Source organism: Doryrhamphus excisus, linkage group LG7, assembly GCF_037039965.1.
Source record: "Doryrhamphus excisus strain RoL-2023G ecotype Guam linkage group LG7, RoL_Dexc_Guam_v1.1, whole genome shotgun sequence".
NCBI classification, from domain to species: Eukaryota; Metazoa; Chordata; class Actinopteri; order Syngnathiformes; family Syngnathidae; genus Doryrhamphus; species Doryrhamphus excisus.
The window spans coordinates 23,358,326-23,379,290 of record NC_136363.1 but is presented as its reverse complement, the minus strand read 5'-3'; the positions used below and the strand labels follow the sequence as shown (position 1 = coordinate 23,379,290).

At 47.6% G+C, this 20,965-nt stretch overlaps 1 protein-coding gene across 7 annotated transcripts; it reads left to right on the top strand.

The window, feature by feature from the left end:
* The first annotated feature begins 563 nt into the window (after positions 1-563).
* Positions 564-20,815, top strand: palmdb (palmdelphin b). 7 transcript variants are annotated; one of them, XM_078792536.1, is made up of 10 exons: positions 3,412-3,625; positions 5,745-5,867; positions 5,981-6,192; positions 6,696-6,763; positions 7,243-7,323; positions 7,945-8,075; positions 8,378-8,492; positions 15,855-17,910; positions 17,979-18,067; positions 18,391-18,777. In XM_078792536.1, the coding sequence occupies exons 4-10, from the start codon at positions 6,719-6,721 to the stop codon at positions 18,472-18,474; spliced, it is 2,601 nt and encodes an 866-aa protein (XP_078648662.1). In that variant the 5' UTR covers positions 3,412-3,625; positions 5,745-5,867; positions 5,981-6,192; positions 6,696-6,718; the 3' UTR covers positions 18,475-18,777. The 7 variants fall into 7 exon arrangements, 6 of the variants coding, with proteins under 6 accessions (XP_057916528.2, XP_057916527.2, XP_078648662.1 ...); XR_013627875.1 differs by lacking the exons at positions 5,745-5,867; positions 5,981-6,192 and adding an exon at positions 20,773-20,815 and having other exon boundaries at positions 18,391-18,545; XM_058060545.2 differs by lacking the exons at positions 3,412-3,625; positions 5,745-5,867; positions 5,981-6,192 and adding an exon at positions 564-637.
* The last annotated feature ends 150 nt before the right edge of the window (positions 20,816-20,965 follow it).

The window sequence follows — 20,965 nt, the reverse complement described above, 5'->3', positions numbered from 1 at the left end:
GTGTGGTGTCCGGACTTGATGCGGCCTAGAATGAAGTTTGTCGGGCTGTGTTGTGGCGTATATTATATATTTTCTTTGAATCAAATTGACGGCCCACCTTTGGCCCACCACCATTCGTATTATATTAAACATGACCTTTTTTGTCCATGTTCCAGACATCCGGGACACCTGGCAGATTAGTCCTGAGTGTTAAAAATGAAGCGTATCAGTCATCCATGTTGCTTTTCTAATGTCCTGTGTGCTGGTCAACCGAACCTCTGACGGGACCTCTTTGGAAGCCGAGCAACGATGAACGACTGAACAAAGTTATAAAATAAGATGTTTAAGATGTTACGTGGACGCGTGTGAGTAATGTTAGACACTAAATACAACATGTAGTCACGAATGTTGCATGTTGAATGTTGATATTTCGACTAAAGGTGTTCGTATGGATCGCTGTATCGCTCAATGATTGACATTGACAATGATTGACATGTCGTTACAAAGCAGATCCCGCCTCCACATGTGAAATAGATTTTAAGGAAGAAAAGTGCAGACGTCATTGTTTGTGGTGGGAATCATTTCGTTGTAACACCAAACAATGACCCGGCGTTCATTGATTTATTTGAACCAACGCTATGATGAGAAAACAGCAGAGGTAAGACAAGATTGGTCATCGTTAATGCTCATTTTTATTCTGTTTTACACCCGCTTTCAAGTGCTTAAGGCTTGAATTTTACGAAAATCGTTTTTGCCGCGCTTGCAGCCGACTTTTGTTCCGGGGGCTTCCGGGCTCAAGAGGAGGGCGAGTTCATTCCCAAAAACCTGACATAGGATGAGTGAACTGAAAAAGGTTGTACAAATTGTTATCGGAAACCTGGTTAGAAAAACAAACATTTGAGTCATTGTCATGCGATGACAATATTATGCCTCATATTTAATATGATCCCATACATCAACATGTATGTGATCAAATGCGGCAGTGTCATATCAAGTGGAAAGTAGTTTATGTCCTATGTGTTGAAAAATAACCAAACGCAATAGAAATAGAACTAGAATAGAAATGTAACTATAGAAGCCAAGTATTTGATGAAATGAGTTTTGATTTGATTTGATAAAACTATGAGAATATGTGCTTGAGGGATACTTGTGTCATTTGCATGGGAATGGGAACACCAAGAACTTTGGCGTCATCTGTTTTATCACGACGCGATAGTATTCAGTCCCTGTGCAGATGGACTGCATTGGCATCGTCACAGTTCGGGCAAAGGGTGTGTCCATATGCCAGCAGAGGGAAGTGTTTCCAATCCTCCATCATGTTCTTCTTCTTCTTCTTGTGTTTGCATTTGCCACGATGAAGTAAATGCATTCCATGGCATGTGGAACGGCATACGTGCTGTATGGTGTTCCTATGTCGACTGTAGAGTGGGGGACATACAGTACATCTTGACAAGACACGAGGTGATGTTGAAGGTGGCTCTATTTTCATGGACAGGAGAACAATCAGTAGGCGCTGGTGTTGGAAAGCACAGAGGTCAGATGTTTGTTTAGGTTGCTCACCAGGGTTGCAAACATCTGAGGGATTTTTCGGAGAGAAACGTCCCAAAGAATGTCCCAGAATGTTTGGCAGTGGGGGTGCTGTTGTTGGACTCCCTTCACCCTTTCTCCCCGGAGTCCAGTCCATGCGTGCATCATGTCAGGTGAGCACATGGAGCCTTGTGTGAGGCGTTCCAGACGGGCGTGTACTTGCAGGGGGACTTCGCAGGCACTGCGGGATCTCCATCCACGACGGCAAAGTGCCTTACTAATGCCGAATGTGCTCCCGACTCCCTTGACATCATCGAGCAGCTCCTCCCTTGTCACTGCGGTTAGCTCCCTCCCTTTCACATTCCTTCCACTGATCAGCGATTGCAACGGTAGCTCTCTCGTTCTCACCCAGCATCTCCTTCATGTTCTTCCATGTGCGGGTCTGCAAGCCTGTCCTGAGGTCAGCTCTTTGGTCTTGTCCATGGTGGTGGACAGGTGTTCTGCTCCTCATGAGTTGAGATTAGGAGGACTTTCTTAAAGGGACGGCACTCATTTGGTGCGTGGGGGTCACGGTGCCTGCTGATACTTGCTGTCTTTCATTCATTGGTGGCTGCTGGATCTCCGTGGGTGAGCAGAAGTGCTGGTGTGTCGGTGAGTAAAGTTGCTTTCAGACGGGGGATCTTAGCAATAGTTTTTAACGTGGAGGACTTCTGGTAGAAAATCAAAGGGATGAAAAAATGATGCTGTCGTTTGGTGTTGGTGTTGTATTTTTAGTTTTACTGGGGCAGCTGCTTCAGCAGTTTCCATGGAAACAGGAGTCCCTTCTTTCTTCATGGGGCTGCTGTAGAGATGATGATGATGATGATGATGATGATAATGACTTGTACCACAGCATCTACATGGATGCCTCTCATTTCAACTTTGCCTTCCTCATACATTTCCAAACAAGAACGCTCATGAATCATCAATCTATCACACCCAACATAATCCTCTACTCGAGTCTAGCCTAGTCCAGCCTCGTCTTCCCTAGTCTGCTCCAGTCTGCCCTAGTCTGCTCTGCTCTGGCTGGGAAATGACTGTAATGTGCTGCTTTCTGCTCTTCCAAAGCCAGCAGTTAGTACAACAGGACTTCTTACTAGGACGCCTAAGGAACTGCTTCCTGAGCTAGTCAGCCCTCGGAGGCTATTTTGTGGTTAAGGACTACATGGATCAACTTGACCTGCCAGTGCTTTTGGTCTTGGAACGTTCTCCTGGTGGAGTCATGAACACTGACCCTAACTGAGGCAAGGGAGGCCTGCACTGCTTTGTTGTTGTGGGGTCTTTTGTGACCTCTCAGATCTGAGTCGGGGCTGCGCTCTTGGCGTCTTTCTGGTTGTCCCGCCACTCTGAGCAAGATCTTTATTTTATAAATAGAAAGATACTAGATGGACAGATAGATGGATAGAAAATCCATGAGAAGTTATCATTGTGATGGCGAAAGATTTCCTCCTCCTCCTCCTCCGGCTGCTGTAAATGTGTGTGGGTGATGTTGCCATGGCAACACAAATCCATCATCTGTGTGTTGGTGTGTTGCTGTTACACAATTAAATCATTTATCATCACACTCAAGGACCACTCCCGTTTTACCGTGAGCAGGATACACGCCTTGTACTAAAGTACCACAGTATGTGGTACAAGACTATCATACTATCATAGGCCAGGGTAGTAGTACATACACATGACTTCTACTGGTAGAGAGACGGGGCAGTACGAGCCACACAGCGGCAGAGAGAGCGAGAGATAGAGTTGGATAGAGAGAGCGAGAGAGAGTTGGATAGAGAGAGAGAGAGAGTTGGAGAGAGAGAGAGAGAGAGAGAGAGAGAGAGAGGTGTGGAGGTGTTGGAGTGTTCCTATGAATGTTGGCCAGTGTGTAAGGTGCAGGCATAGAGCATAGCTAATAGAGCATAGCTAATAGAGCATAGCTAATAGAGCATAGCTAATAGAGCATAGCTAATAGAGCATAGCTAATAGAGCATAGAGTGTGTAGTGTGTAGTGTGTGTCGTCATGTAGTGCATCGCCTTCACGGCGGATATTGAGGAAGAGTTTTTGGTGATCTGCCATCGTCCAATCAAAGGCCGGGTAAGTCAATGGTTGATTACTACATCGATTACTACAGTACGTCTGACTGCATACGTGACACATTCATCACGTACATCATGTCTGTCTCCAATGTGCGGCCCAGGGGCCCTGGGTCACCCCCAGCTACATTTGTATTGGCTGGAAGAGCAAACAGTAGAATCCTGAATGCGCTCTATGCAGCACTTCCTACATACGCTAATACGGTACTATGTGTCCTGTACAGCTTCATACCTCAACATTTAGGAATGCTGGTCATGTGGCTGTCATGTGACTGTCAATTGACTATGCCAGGACATGCCCCCCCCAAATAAACCCATGTCACTACTGTAATACTTGGCTAGCCTGTCATATGTTACGCTTCTATTCTTCTTCATATGCTTCCTGCATGGATGTATGAAAGGAAGCTGGTAGAATATGACTAGTACTATGTTTCCTGCATGGACGTACGAAAGGAAGCTGGTAGAATATGACTAGTACTATGTTTCCTGCATGGACGTACGAAAGGAAGCTGGTAGAATATGACTAGTACTATGTTTCCTGCATGGACGTAAGAAAGGAAGCTGGTAGAATATGACTAGTACTATGTTTCCTGCATGGACGTATGAAAGGAAGCTGGTAGAATATGACTAGTACTATGTTTCCTGCATGGACGTACGAAAGGAAGCTGGTAGAATATGACTAGTACTATGTTTCCTGCATGGACGTACGAAAGGAAGCTGGTAGAATATGACTAGTACTATGTTTCCTGCATGGACGTACGAAAGGAAGCTGGTAGAATATGACTAGTACTATGTTTCCTGCATGGACGTACGAAAGGAAGCTGGTAGAATATGACTAGTACTATGTTTCCTGCATGGACGTACGAAAGGAAGCTGGTAGAATATGACTAGTACTATGTTTCCTGCATGGACGTACGAAAGGAAGCTGGTAGAATATGACTAGTACTATGTTTCCTGCATGGACGTAAGAAAGGAAGCTGGTAGAATATGACTAGTACTATGTTTCCTGCATGGACGTACGAAAGGAAGCTGGTAGAATATGACTAGTACTATGTTTCCTGCATGGACGTACGAAAGGAAGCTGGTAGAATATGACTAGTACTATGTTTCCTGCATGGACGTACGAAAGGAAGCTGGTAGAATATGACTAGTACTATGTTTCCTGCAAGGACGTACGAAAGGAAGCTGGTAGAATATGACTAGTACTATGTTTCCTGCATGGACGTACGAAAGGAAGCTGGTAGAATATGACTAGTACTATGTTTCCTGCATGGACGTACGAAAGGAAGCTGGTAGAATATGACTAGTACTATGTTTCCTGCATGGACGTACGAAAGGAAGCTGGTAGAATATGACTAGTACTAGTACGAGTGACGAGTGCTTTCCAGTTCTCAGTGAGCAGTTAATCCATCACAGATCAGATTAAGGAGGGAAAGCAGGGATTAGACACGAGGGAGCAGACAAGGAAGTCTGCTAGGGGTCATGGGTGGGTGGGGGTGGGGGGGTGTCCTGATACACCTTTTTCTCTGCAGTATGATACCGATGCCATACCTGATATCAGCAGGACTCCATCCCTTTATGAGGTATGTAGTATTGGGGAATGTCAGACAAGGCTTCACCAGTCATATTAGTCAACACAAGAATACTCTTCTACAACACGTATGACAAATGAACGTCTTTATGCGTGTGCAGGATCTTTACTATACGTGCCTGATATGTATGTAGTATGTATGTGGGGTATACATACTCTACTTACTGTATCTATACTATACATACCTGTTATGTACAGTATGTGGGGTGTACATTGTGTACTTCCTGTATCTGTATACTGTATGTACGCTGTTTGTGTATGTGAGGTGTACTTTGATGGACGATCCAGTCTAGCGGTGGCTCGGCATCATGTAGTGAGGATCCGGGTTGCCTTTCGCAAGTGTGCGAGTCGGAGTATGACGGATTTAGACGGAGTCTTCCATGGTGTCATTGTCAGCGTAGACCATCAGGAGCTCCATGCTATTTTTAGCAGCAGGGATCAAACCGCCATGGTGTGAACAGGTGGAGAGCAAAGCAGCAGGATGACCTTTCCTTGCCAACTGCCTTTCATTCCTTTTTCATTCCTCCAGGCCACCTAGCTAGCAGCTTCCTAGCCATGCGTCCATATCGGGGCTCCAAAGTCGAGCTACGTGAGGGCTGCTGGAGCTAGCATCTGGGGAGGCTTCAGAGTCACCTCCCATCGAGTCCTACAGGTCCAGTGTAACGCAATCATCATAAACATCATAAAGATGTGGATGAAAATGATGTCAGCTTGTGAAAGGTGATGATGATCCAGCAGGTGCTAAAGTTGCTATTTACTTTGTAGACATTGGTCTCTGTAAGTTTGCCTTGTTACGTCACCACATCCGCTCGATACGGGCTGCACTCTACCTGCTGTACGTGCACACCACCAACATCATCATCATGGACGCGCTTGACAACATGTGTCGTCCTGGGTGATCTGCATTCGCTCTGTCACTACATTAGCTGGCCACACCTGGCCACACCTGGCAACACCTGGCCACACCTGGCAACCAGGTACACACAATCACTGGAGATCATCGCTGTAGAGGAACCTGCCTACCTCAGCCTACATGTCTTCTTCGTGACCTCCTTGTTGGTTTTTCATTAGTTCCGCAGTAACTACTTAACTCATTAGGTCCTCATTAGTTCCTGATCAGGTCCTCATTAACCACTCTCCATGTTACTTCATTAGTTCTGCAGTAACTACTTAACTCATGAGGTCCTGATGAGGTCCTCGGTAACTCCTGTATTTCTGGGTAGAACCAGACCCATTGGCGTCCTTCATTTCTTCTTTGTGTCCAGGATGGAATGGTTATTTCTTCTTCTTGTTCTAGTTTTGGATAGAATTGTTCTAGTTGGGGTTGTTGAATTCAGAAGTTCAGCATGGGGACTGGTTTGTGGGGCGACAGTGTCGGGGGAGCGATGCTAGCAGTATTTACGGGATGGTGATGCTGAGGCGTGTATTCTGTTTGAGATCATTTCCCCCATGAGAGATGTGAACGACACGTATCTTGCAGGTACTACGGTTTGGAAGGCCAGCATGGAAGAAGCCGACCTGCTGAAGGAACGCCTCCAGGCCATCACGGTAAAGTCCTGCTGAGTCAGGTGTATTCTTTGTAGCTCCGCCACCGTGCAGATGAATCCAGCTTCTACTGGGGCACGCTTCAACAGCAGAGTACTGCAATGCAATGATGGAGAGTACAAACACATAGTTCTACATCTCCATCATTGCATCGTCACATTTGCTCAGTGGTACATGTCGAATACAGGAAGTGAAGAACTGTATTAGCAGATGATGGGGCTTCTAGCTCCTCCTGTACGTCCCCCATAAATGAAAGCAAAGCAAACAGTGTCAGGCGGGTCTAGGAAGACCAGCAGACGTAATTAAAGATCCCTCATTTCACCGCCGCTTAGTGCCTCACTGATCCAGGATCTGAGGGCTAATTTCAGGCCGTGTTATCCCACCAACACCGGAAAGCGGTACACACCCTAGAAGTGAAAAACAGGCGCTTTGTTGCTGGATGCTTCCTCCTTGTCAAGGACACGTTTGTCTTTGCTCCACAGGACAAAAGGAGGATCCAGGAGGACATTGCCAAGAAGAGAAGACAGATAGAGGAAGAAAAACTCAAACTGCAGTACATAAAGGTAACCGTTACAAGGCTGAGAAGGCCAGTGTGAATACACCGTAGCGCTACATGCTAACCATGCCAGACCAGAATATGTCTCCATTGACTGCTATTAAACATTATTCGTCCTTAAGGGGTGGAAGCATGCGTTAGTAGGAAGGTGCTTGTCCCTGCCGTCCTTCCATAGAGAGGAAAAACCATATTGAACAGCAGCAGTGAGGTTGATATGGCTTTCATTCACGCCTTAGTACCAATCTCATTCCACATCACAAGCCTAGAGCGCCCTCTGGTGGCTGCCTTCCTGGCGCCATGTCCGTGACTGTGGATGAACATTGAATACATCTTGGCTCACTTACCAATCCTCTAGTGTCAACACACATCAGCACTTCATCTGCTTCCACCGACTTGTGCCGCTTTGGCGACATCTGCTGGACGCAAACATCATCGCAGGCTGCCTGGAATGACACCAACTCCAAGCTTCTTATGTGGCCTCGGAGTTGAGATGAGCAAAAAAACCCATGGTGTACATCATCATACGGACAGGAGCACAGAGCCTTCCTACCAGCGTACTGTATGTCTCCAAAGGTAGTGGCGCTTCCTCCAGGTGTAATGTCCTCTTCCATGTGTGCCCAATGAACAGAAGAAGACCCTCAGGGAGCAATGGCTGATGGATGGTTTGAGCCAGCAGTCAGGGGAGGAGCAGGAGGCCATGAGGCTTCAGGCCCAGGATGAACAGCAACAAAGTGATCATCTGCAGACCAACATCGACAGGTTGGTACGGCCCCGCGTTCATCAACCCAGGCCTTGTCCTCGCCCTCGCCTAAATGGGAACGGAAAATACATTTCATGTGGTGTACACGGAGAAAACAATGTCAAACATTAGAACTCAGGAATGGATGGTGGAGACTTTCCATCCGTCCATCCTTGCCACATGAAATCTTGATCCCCTACTACTGACTCCCTGCTGATCTAGGTTTTAGAATGAGCATAAAGACGGTCGATGGGAGAGGAAGTTGTCAAGAAGCAAAGCGGATAGAATAATGTGTTTTTTGCCTGCTGTTTTATTTTGATAGGATAGAAAAGGAAATTGGGGCCTTAGAAATGGAGGAGCTCAACATCTCAGCCAATGAGGAATTTGTTCTGAAGCGATTGAAAGAAGTGGAGAGGACTGCTGAGGACATCATCAAGGTAGGGTGAAACAACATGTCATTGCTTGCTTTCCTCAATCAAACCTTTCTGCTAAACATCCTAAAGAAAGAAGAAAAGCATATTTAGAATTGGCTTTGGTCAAATTCAACACCAACACGACACGTTTAATGCAGAAAGGCCAGATATGTGATATTAATATCTCACCGTAGCTCACACGACAACAGGCCAATAGGTGATACTCATCAACACCGATTCAGCTACACCATAGCATCACCAGCATACCCGGGAGGCTGAATAGGCGTCTGCTATGTTAAGCTAACACATCAACACCTGTTCATCTGAATAGGCCACATCAACATCAGCACCAAACTCTCAATCTCATTCCAGGCTAGAGTGCCCTCTGGTGGCTGCTATTCCTGGCTGTATGTGGGCCACTATGAATTCATATTTCATGTTGACATGTTGCGTATATACAGTGCATGTGTCATGTTCGACCTGATTATTCTCAACGAGAGTCACTATTTCATGTCTACCTCAAATGTAAGAAAAGGATGTAAATGTGATAAAAGTGGACTAATAAACCATGAAAATATATCATGTATGACATACCTGACCTGAGATGGCAGCAGAATAAAGAAATGTCTGGCCTTGGTGTTTGCCAACAAGAAGCAACCACCATACGTAGTATATGTACATATGTATGCTATATATACCGTATACACGGTATACACGTGTGCTGTATACACGGTATACACGCTATATACTCTATCCACCTGTTATGCTTGAATGGGAGTCACCATCATAAGCCCGTGTTGTAGAGACGGGAAATGCAGTCATCGATGTCAGCAGCATTGAGTCATGGTAACCATGGGAACGTCATGGATTTTAGCAAAGTCAACATTAATATCCCAACTTGTATGAAGGAATATGACTTAGATTTCCATCCCCATGTTTCTTCAACGCAATCTTTGTTTAGCAGCACACGGGAACCTGACGTGCATCATTTGAAACAGGAAGTGCGGCATTACAATCAGGATGTGCATCATAATGTGTGGTGGTATAGTGGGTATAGTGGGTACAGTTGGTATGGTGGATACGGTGGCTATAGTGGGTATGGTGTGTGTGGCGTGTGAAGACTAATTGCTGCACGTTTAGCTTTGTGCTTGCCGTGGGTGTGGCGTTCAGGGAAGGAAGTGAATGTCAAGGCGGCACTGACTCGCTTCCCCACTCAAGATGGTTGATGATGGACTTTTTCTACTAAATTGTGAGATTCCTTTGATATTCAACATCTGTGTCTTTGACATGTAGGCCTTCAGTGCAGAATCCCACCAAGGTAATTATCTTCCCATCCCTCTCCGTAGCTTGTATGCTAATTGATTCATTTAACACGTGTGACATTTCATAAGTCGCCATTTGTAATACAATAACATTTGCTGGATCTAATAGACAGTAAATATTCATTAAATCATCTAATGTTTGTCGTTCATAATTGTTTGGAAGACTAACAGCACGATGGTGCTGATTTATCATATCGTTGATATCGTTGATATCGTTGTCATATTCAGCAGTTCATGTGATTTCTTTTCAGATACAAGCCAAGCTTGTTCCTTAGCGCTCCCAGACGCTCTGTTAGCATCACAGCCTCCAGCACAAAGTCCAAAGCCTGATAGAGCAGCCAAGCTAGGTAACAGCTAACAGTCACGTACAGTGCAACCTTGGCTAGCATCTGGAGCGTATAGATGTGAGTCCTACTCTATTCTTAATCGCAAAACATCCCTGTTAGCATCGCGCTAGCATGGAGCCTGGAAGCGGTGTGCTACTTTACTACGTAAAACGAGTCTCTGCTTTTCTTATTTGTCATGGCCGCAAAGTAAGCCTCCATGGGGCCAAAGGAAGGGTTTGGAATGAAGAAGGTGAGAAAGGCGACCTGGTTGAAGAAATAACTCCCAGCATCTTAGTGCCGCAGTAGTCACCTCCTCCATCAGTAAGAGTAGCCTCAAACCTGGACTAATGTATGCCTGTCATGCCTCGAGTACAGGATAATGGTACAAGTACAGGAGAGGTTTTGTGTGGATATCATTGGAAGACTGGATTTGGTTGGAGATGGACGTTCCGGAATGGATTAACGATGCTGACCAAGGTTCCACTGGACAGTTTTCCGGGGCTTACTACGTCCCTCACCGTGTGTCAGGATACAGGCTTTGCAACTACTGGTACAACTGTAGTAATACTAATCACAGGAATAGTAATATCCAGTAGTCAAGATATCGATCCATGAAGATTAACGCTCGCCTATCATTTTTATCCGGCTGTCCGGGATTAACCACACTTGAGCCTGAAGGCCCCCCCCCCCTCTGCTTTGCATTTCAGCTAGCTTTGCAATGAAGATCAGTGTGGAGCGTGATAGGAGGACGGGGGCATGTCAGGTGGTGTCCACAGCCACCGTCAGCACAGAAGACATCAAGCAGAGGGGATTCAAGGTCTACGACGATGGCCGCAAATCTATATATGCTATCAACCCCGACGGAGGCCAAGTCCAGGCTGACGTTGATGCTCACATGACGAGCGAGCAGGCTGAAGAGCTTCTACGTCAGGCCACAGATGAGAAGGTACCCAGCGAGGTGCAGTACCACCATCCAGTCTACTCGTCTGCAAGACCAAAGACGTGTATCTCCCAAGCTAACCGACAGCATGTGGACCTCAACATCCATGGCAAGACCCTCAATGGCGAGGAAGTGGAACAGTCCAAACCTCGAGAACCTAACCACACAGTTCTTGTCCCAATCCAAGCCAGGTCCCAAGAGAAGCCAAAAGCCTTCCAGCCTGTCAGTGCGGGCATGGATGGGGGTGGACCTTCACCGCTTGAAGGCGATTGTTTGACCGAGAGCTTCCACAACGTTACCTCAGCAAAGCTGGTCAACACCCTGCCGCAGGAAGCCGACTCCACACCGGTCACCATGATCTTCATGGGCTATGAGACCGCCCTGGGTGACCCGGGGGAAGACTTCCAGGCAGAACTGGTCATTGTAGGAAACAGCGATGATGATGATGATGATGATGATGATGGTGAAGACAAAGAGGAGTTGCTCTCCTACCATCCTGAGGGATACAAGAGCAAAGTGTTCCAGCCTGAAGACTGCTTGAAAACGTCCGTCAGCCCAAACCGGAACCCTTCAGGTCTCCACAGGCCGACGTTCAGCTGCAAGTCCCACAAGGAAAACACGGGACCGCCGTGACGGGACGGGTGAGCGGTCGGTCCACAGGCAACACGGAGCCCCTCCCACTTCAACATCATTCACCAGAGGCCACCGCCGACGACCTCCATGATGCATTCACATCTCAGCTCTTCACCGCCTCCGCCTTGCCGTCATCCACCCGGATCGCCTGCTGCCCGGATTATTTGCTTCCCTGTCTTCCAATTCAAAAAAACAATTCCGAGCTTCTTTTCACGGAGGAATGCATGACAGCCAACTCCGGCATTACAATGATTCCGATCAATTTGCATATCCTGGCTTGGTCACATGACCGTCACGTGACCAGCACTCCTCAATGCTTCCTGCACGTCTTCAAGTCAAGTGCAAAGGTTTTCTTTCCACGCTTGATGATGGATGGAGTCTTGTAAGGACCTGAGGAGAGACACACGAAGGCAAACACTGGAGAAATAAAACCAGACAGTGGAACCTCTGTTGTCCTTGGTCGTCCTTCCCAAAGCTCACACCAAAACACCAACTGGAGGAACCGAAGGAAATCATGGAAGACCAATGAATCCGTTTCATGTAGAAAATCCTTCCTGGGATGGATGACATGTTGCTGATGTGGCGCTGATGCTGGGAACTCTGGTTTCCTTCCACAAAGATGGAAAGCTGTCTTTCTATCGGGTTTCTAGTGTTAGCGTCACACATCCTGTCAACATCATTTAGCACGCCGTATCTCCATCCGGGTTTAGCACGCCGTATCTTGGATCCTGTTGTAGCACGCTGTATCTTGATACTGGTTTAGCACGCCGTATCTTGGATCCTGTTGTAGCACACCGTATCTTGATACTGGTTTAGCACGCCGTATCTTGGATCCTGTTGTAGCACGCTGTATCTTGATACTGGTTTAGCACGCCGTATCTTGGATCCTGTTGTAGCACACCGTATCTTGATACTGGTTTAGCACGCCGTATCTCCATCCGGGTTTAGCATGCCGTATCTTGGATCCTGTTGTAGCACACCGTATCTTGATACTGGTTTAGCACGCCGTATCTTGGATCCTGTTGTAGCACGCTGTATCTTGATACTGGTTTAGCACGCCGTATCTTGGATCCTGGTGTAGCATGTCGTATCTTGATACTGGTTTAGCACGCCGTATCTTGGATCCTGGTTTAGCACACCGTGTCTCCATCATGGTTTAGCACGCCGTATCTTGGATCCTGGTGTAGCATGTCGTATCTCGATCATGGTTTAGCACGCCGTATCTCCATCCGGGTTCAGCACGCCGTATCTTGGATCCTGTTGTAGCACGCCGTATCTCGGGATCCTGGTTTAGCACGCCGTGTCTCCATCATGGTTCAGCACGCCGTATCTTGGATCCTGTTGTAGCACACTGTATCTCGATCCTGGTTTAGCACGCCGTGTCTCCATCATGGTTTAGCACGCTGTATCTTGGATCCTGTTGTAGCACACTGTATCTCGATCCTGGTTTAGCACGCCGTGTCTCCATCATGGTTTAGCACGCCGTATCTTGGATCCTGTTGTAGCACACCGTATCTCGATCCTGGTTTAGCACGCCGTGTCTCCATCATGGTTCAGCACGCCGTATCTTGGATCCTGTCGTAGCACGCCATATCTCGGGATCCCTGTTTAGCACGCCAGATCCTGTTTTAGCACGCCATGTCTCCATCCTGGTTTAGCACGCCATATCTTGGGTTCCTATTTTAGCACGCCGCATGTTGGCGCCATATCATTCGGGTCACCAAATGTTTGGTGAGCAGGAAAGCGGTGGTGGTGTTGAGATGAAAAGAGGCATGTGGAATAGGATTTGTGTCATCGTCACTTCCTGGCGTGCATCAATGGAAGCCCCCGTATTGGTTGCCTTCATTTCACCTCCTCCCATCCCCGTCCAATCAGAGACTGCAGGAGCCAGGCAGAAGTGTGAGTTCTGGACCGCTCTTAGAAACAGAGCAGACTCTTGTGCCTTTTCCTGCTGGTCTGATCAGGTAGGCGCATCGCCACACGCACACACTGCAAACTTGATTTTATGCATCAGATGGGGGGAGGGGGGTGCAGATGATGGGATGCGATGGCGTTCCGTGTGGCAGTCTGCACCCGGCAGCATGTGTGATTCCATGTCTGCCGATGCATGCTGTGGAATATTTGCTGTGGAGGTATGATTGTGATCTATACTTGATCCACTTGGGATTTTCTCCCGTTTGTTGATGGATGCCAGATTCATCGGCATTCAACTTGCATGTGCACTTTTATGTTCATTTGGTCTGCACATAATGCTGGTGTGTCCGTGAAGGCACCTCGCCGTCCGGTCGTGAGAGTGAGGACAAACGGACGTGGAAGCGTGCTCGACTTGGAGATACGCTGTAGGAACGCAATCACCTTGCTGACCACGGTGCTTGTATGTTGACCACATGTTGACTCCAAGGCTTCAGATGAGGAATGACATGAGCCAGTTAACACGTATGATCACGTATGATTGCGTGGAGTAGAGGTACATGCAGTCCAACAATGGAGAATACAATCCCTCATTTATTGCTTCCAGACTCCAAGTGAATTTCCATAAAGCAGGATTCCTTCTGAATATTCTTTATGGAATATTTTGGTGGTTAGAACATAGAAAACCAGTTTAGCACCTTCTAAATAACATGATTAGAGCCCTCCAGACATGGAATAACACCCCTATAGTCACCTTTACACTCCTCTTAGCCAGTGTAGAATATAATATAAGAGAATATAAGACATAAATGTTCGACTCATTCCTTGGTCTTATTCCTCTTATTGTACAGAACTTGCTGTGGTAACATGAGCGGCACCTAGTGGCCAGTGTAGAACGCTTCATCGCGTCTTGTTCGTATTTATTTCATGTAGACATCTGTATGCTTGAAGCGCAGGCATGCATCCAGTACTGTCCTGTGCTGCGTTCGGGATATTTCAGAGTGACTGGGAATTGCGACGCGCTTGTGCTTTGCGTGTAGCATGTCTAGCATGAGCATCGGAGCCGCTTTGGACGAAAAGAATGGTGGAGAGTGTTGATGTGATGACTCCTCAGTCGCCGTCCACCGATGAGTTGGCGAGTGGGCGGCGGACCAAGCGGCAGCTGAGAAGTGTCACCGCTCACGGTTGCCATGGCGACCGATCTGTTGCATGCACTTGTCCTTGGAGGTGTTGCATACGCGCACGTGCTCGTGCATGTGCCACTCAAAGCTCCCCATTGGAAACGGTCAAATCTTTGTGGCATATTCAGCTTTTCAAAGCGACGCAACCCAGCATGCTGCATTTGTGTTGCCATGGTAACCGCCACACCACACCCGTATCAATACACACATAGTTGAAGAAAGATGAATCAGACAATCAATGGAAATCAAGCGGCTGATCGATATATGGCCAAGTGCATGGTGCCAGGCAGGACGAGGGTTCACTCTGTGCATTGCTTTCATCACCTCGGCGCTTTGGTCCATAGACAACAAATGGCACCTCCCTCTCGCCTCATCATACACCCCCACACACGCACAAACAAGCGTCCATCTCGTCTTCGTCTGCTGGCGGAGAAATTCATGCATTGAAGGAGCATCTTCACTCTCTTAGCGAAAGGGTGTGGGGGTGTGTGGATGTGGGGGGGTCATTCTACATTGGTTTGGGCTTGGACGCCGGACAAACATGGCGTGCAAATGCTTTGCAACTTAAGCTTGTCGGTCTTCCATGATGGACCATGGGACCAATCCCCGTTGCCACCGTTTTTCATGTCATTTCCTGTCGCCACTGGTCGCTCCCTAGAGGTGAGACAAGTCAGAGCCCAAATTTTAGTCAGAAACCAAAATAGTTTTGGAACATGGGTTCTTGAGACTGTTTGGCGTGTACAGTCATGATGGACGTCTGTGGCAGGAAGTCAGTATCGTTGACTGGACTTCCGAAATCTGAAACGTTTTGCCTGAACTGACACCCATTCACATATTGTGGCGTTTTTGTGCATGTTAAGGCCGTCACCAATGGGAGTGTATCATCATGTGAACATCATAGCGACGCTGCCAGACGTTGCCAGACGTTGCCAGACGTTGCCCTTTCAAGGGGTCTTTGCCTCGCCACGGCTGAGTATTCGGGCCCTGACAACTGGATATTTGTAAATGGTAGTGAATCACCTTCTTTACAAACGCCCACGTTCTCTGTTCTCTTCTTTTCTGCATTATCTCAGAAAGCTACTTCAGAGAAGGAAGAAGCAGATGGACATGAACTAAAAGCTTTCAGCACTTCTGAGAATAACAAGTTGGAATTTGTCACCATGGAAACCAGCGATCCCGCAGAACTGGGAGCGGGGACCGAGGTGGAGGTGGAGGTCCCTGTGACTGATTTACCTGAGAAGGAGATCAGCTTCAACGTGGACATAGAAGAAGGTTGCATGAATACAGACCCGTCTAGTTTCCATGATGAACCAAGTTCTGGCAAATCCTCGACTGACCCGACCAGCGCCACCGGCAGCCCCGAGACCCGTGATGGCAGTGATGAACAGGAAGCCACAGCGTTTGAAGAAGGACACTCGGAGCTCCAAAGGAACGAGTCGATGGCTTCTTCAGTGTCCGATACGCTGTCCAGTGCTGAAAGTGTTTATGAAAATGAAGCTCGGTGTAAGACGCAGGCAACAGCAGAAGAAGAACCCGAGGAGGACTTGGAGCACCTGGAGCCACAGGAACACTCCAACCCAGACGGTCTGCAGGAAACTCAGGAACAACCCGAGGAGGAGCAAGACACTCAGACGGAGCGGTACCCAGATCTACACCTATTCCCGGATGAGGATTATCATCCTAATGATAGCTTCCAGAATTTGGAAGTAGATGCAGAGGGGGACGCTGAAGACCCTGAAATCCTTTGTGAAAGCCCCATCCCGGAGGAATTGATGCTGGTGCAGAACATGAGAGAAGATGTCATGTCCGACGTCTCCAGTGAGTCTTGTCCATGTCCTGACCCCGATGAGGTCACCGACTGTCTGAGGGTTGAAATTGCAGCAGCATCGTCGGATAGTGAGACGGATGAAAAATGGAGAACGATATTTTCCTCCTCTATAAACAAAGAAGATGACGACTCCTACTTGGACAGTCTTCAGCTGAGTGCCCAGGAGCTCTTTGTACAGAAGGTGGAGGTGATTGACTTTGACGAACCAGATGACGACCACTACGAGGAAGTCCAATTTAGCGTTCCACAAGTTGAAGAACTGCTGGAACAACCAGATGCTGCTTCCTTACCCACCCCATCGCAAGACGTGAAATGTATCTCTTTAGGCCCGCAAAGTCTCTTCAAAATCTCCGAAGATGAAAATGAAAATGGGAAAGACGACAGTGGCGCTCAGGGACAACTCTCCCAGACCGCCACGGCGGATCCCAAAAGGAGACTGCCCAAAGACTTCTGCGTGATCCAAGAAACCAAGAGCGTGAACGTCAGCACCGAGCACGTGGACTTCCAACTGGCTCGTCAGCAGTGGCGAGCCATGGAAGAGCAAACCAAGAACAAAGTGTTGGCGCCCGCCACCAAGCAGAGCAGCTTCCATTGCAGCCACAGCTGCATGTACACACCAGTCCGAAACATCCAGAGAACCAATAGAAGATCCCAGGAGCTGGACAACCTGACCCTGGTCGGGGATTATACGCTCACCCAATTCAGCCCGTGCTCCGAAGACTCAGGCTTGGGAGATTCCAGCTACAGATCTCCCAACGAAGACCTGGAAACGCCAGTGGAAAAAGAGATTCGCCTGTCCATGGCAAGAGAGGAGAGTTTCAGGAAGGAGCGGGGTCTGTCCAGGATGGGCAGGTCAGCAGATACTCCATCTGCGGGTATCCCAAGATCCGCCAGCACGCCATTGACCCCGTCGTTTATCATCACCTCCTCGCCCACAAAGGAGCCGGCGAAACATGAAGCATCCCCCACAAATATTGTGGTTCTGGACCCGAGCAGCGAGGTCGGCTCCGGCCCCGGCCCCGGTTGTGCCGAATGGTGCGCTGAGGACGGCGGCTCTAATCTCATCATTTTGGAGACGTCCAACCTGATAATCCGCAGTGCTTCAGAGTTCTCCCTCAACAAAGCCTGTGAGCCCCAGGAAAAAATGTTCACCAGCAACCCCTTTTTCAAGTTACGCTCCAGAAGCACCATGTCTCTGGTGGACGAGGAGATCAGGGTGGTCAAGCAGAGGGAGGAGGAGCTCAGGAAGGAGAGGGCTCATCTCTACACCAAAGGGAGGATGCTGTCTTTGGATTATTCAGGTACTCCGTCGCGTCTGAAAAATGATGGCGACGCCTCGCATTGACCGATGGACCTTTCATTTTCTTAGCTGCTCTGCCGGTCAAATGCAAGTCCTCTCCGTCGTCGCCGATGAAAACCGCCAAGATGGATCGTTCCGCTTTATCCTGCGATCATCGGGTAAGCTCCAAATGCACGTTAAACAGGTTGTGGCGCCCCCCTGTGGGTTTGGAAGAAATGCTGCCTTTATTTCTTTCTTTCGGCTTTTTCTTCATCATTGAATATAGCCAGATCTAAGCTAACACATCAACACCTATTCAGCTAACATTCAGCTACACCGTAGCATCACCAGCATACCCGGGAGGCTGAATAGGCGTCTGCTATGCTAAGCTAACACATCAACACCTACTGCATCTTCCCTACTCAGCAAATATGGCCCATTTCCTGTGTCTTGTGCATGTTGTTGTTTTGCAAAAGAGGCCCAAATGCTTTGTCTTTGTCAGTTTTTAGACGGCTACACGGGCGGAAGACGCAAGAGTGCCATGGCTCTGCGCTGGGAGGCAGGCGAGTTCACTAAAAAGGACTAGGAATGACCAAGAATGCCATGAATGTTCATCGGTGTTAAACGCTGTGCTGCCAATGCTCATCCACGTTTGTGGTGAATATCCAATCAGTGTTTGATTCTTGCTTTCATGTTTGCATCGTCGTTCAAATGTTTGTGGCAGAGAGGGAGGGTGTGCAATGTTTACAAAAAAAGACTTTCACTTTCATATATCCTCTTGCAAAAAGCTGTACTGGCACACGTCAGGCTTTTGCTTTTGTACGTGTCGATGTCGAAAAAGAAGCTGGCAAGATGTGGCGTTGCATTATTGCCCCCCCCCCCCCCCCCCCACACACACACACACGCTGACCCACACAAGGAATCAACTTTTCAGTAAGGAACAAAAGCCAGAGCCTTGCATAGAGCTAAGCTAACAAATAATGCAAATAAGGGGGGTGAAAAATCAAAGAATGTGGGGGGGGGGCAACTTGCTAATTTTGTAAGAGCAAATGTTTTTCTTAAACGCTGGAATAGATTGACTTTGATGTGTTTTTATGATGTGTATTACTTATTTTTCTTTTGTCCTGGTCGCAGTCCAAACATGTCATCATCCCTAAAATATCAAAAGCGTAAGCTATGTACATATGCTAAAGTATATATAAGATATGATAACATATATTTCAAGAAAAAAAACAGCCTGCACGTCAACTTTGTGTTTCGGTGACAATTCTGCTATTAACTTTTTACTACATTACTACTACATTACTACTACATTACTACTACATATTACATTATGCCTTTTTGCTTTTTTCAACTCTTGTTTTCTTGGATTGTATTTTCAGAATAAAGCTTAAGAGACGGATGCTTAAGAGACGGGCCAAATGAATGTTGTTGCTTGGTGTGACTAGGAAGTGGAGTATCATGGATGTTGGCGGGGGCAACTAGGAAGTGGAGTATCATGGATGTCGGCGGGGGCAACTAGGAAGTGGAGTATCGTGGATGTTGGCGGGGGCAACTAGGAAGTGGAGTATCATGGATGTTGGCGGGGGCAACTAGGAAGTGGAGTATCATGGATGTTGGTGGGGGCAACTAGGAAGTGGAGTATCGTGGATGTCGGCGGGGGCAACTAGGAAGTGGAGTATCATGGATGTTGGCGGGGGCAACTAGGAAGTGGAGTATCGTGGATGTTGGCGGGGGCAACTAGGAAGTGGAGTATCATGGATGTTGGCGGGGGCAACTAGGAAGTGGAGTATCGTGGATGTCGGCGGGGGCAACTAGGAAGTGGAGTATCATGGATGTTGGCGGGGGCAACTAGGAAGTGGAGTATCGTGGATGTCGGCGGGGGCAACTAGGAAGTGGAGTATCGTGGATGTCGGCGGGGGCAACTAGGAGTCAGCGGTCTTGTTGTCCTTACTTTATCTTTTGTTACCGCAGAGACTCGGGCTTGGGTCCCGTGACAAAAAGAGCAGCAAAAGCAACATGCATTCAATGTGGAGATGGGGGGGGGGGGGGGGGGGGTATCAAGTGTTGGCCCACAGCCTTAGCACACAAAAGAGAAGTTGTGATGCTAATTATGGGCCTGCAAAGGAAAGCACAGTCGCCTAGTATCGATTGTGAGTCATAGACACGATACACAGGACAAACCTTTTTACAATAATAATAATAATAATAATAATCATACATATTCTTTCTAATGTCTTTTTATCCAAAGATCTCCAAGGGCTACGGGCTACAAAGGGGAACTATAACAGGGCTAAAAACCAAAAGGTTTACAGAACATCTAAGAGGGGACAGAAAACTTTTGAAAACAGTCAGTGGTGCCCCAAATAATACTCTTGTCCTGAGGTATCTCCAATGGTCCAAAGGTACCCCCCCCCCCCGGTCCCGAGGTATCCCCATGGTCCAAAGGTATCCCTGTCTAGGTCTAGTCTGTGCTTCCCTGCTTAGACTGCCTCCCCCGTGAACCATGGATGGATGGATGGATGGATGGATGGATGGATGGATGGATGGATGGATGGAGTTTTTCTACTGTGCCGTTTGCTAAAGCTGACCAAGCACCAACTGTGACTGGAGTCCATCCGTACTGAAAGATAAAGAAAAAGCAAAGTTTGAATGGATGAGATGAGTTCTTGTATATTCCACCTGAAGGACACATGCTGCTTGCATATGTCGTAACATTCTGTGAACGCTAATCTGTCCGTTCTTCTTATTACCCGTGCAAGTGAGACAACAGCAACAATAAAAGTACGATGATGCCTGAAACCGACTTGGTGTCTTTGATGCGCGGCGTACACGATGTGCAGTACGAGTAGAAATATACGCTCGTCTTTCATGTCCTGCTCAGGAGGACTGTCCTCGTCCACAAAGTACAAAAACACAAACAACACGGACTCCCTGCTGACGTGATCCTGGATATGGATTATGGATCCAAAGCGTCCACTTTGGGGGCCTTAGGTTCTCATCTCTGCTATCTGCTGCTGATGGGGTCCTGCTAAATGAGGTAAAATACTCATCATATGTCGTATGCTCCACTGGTG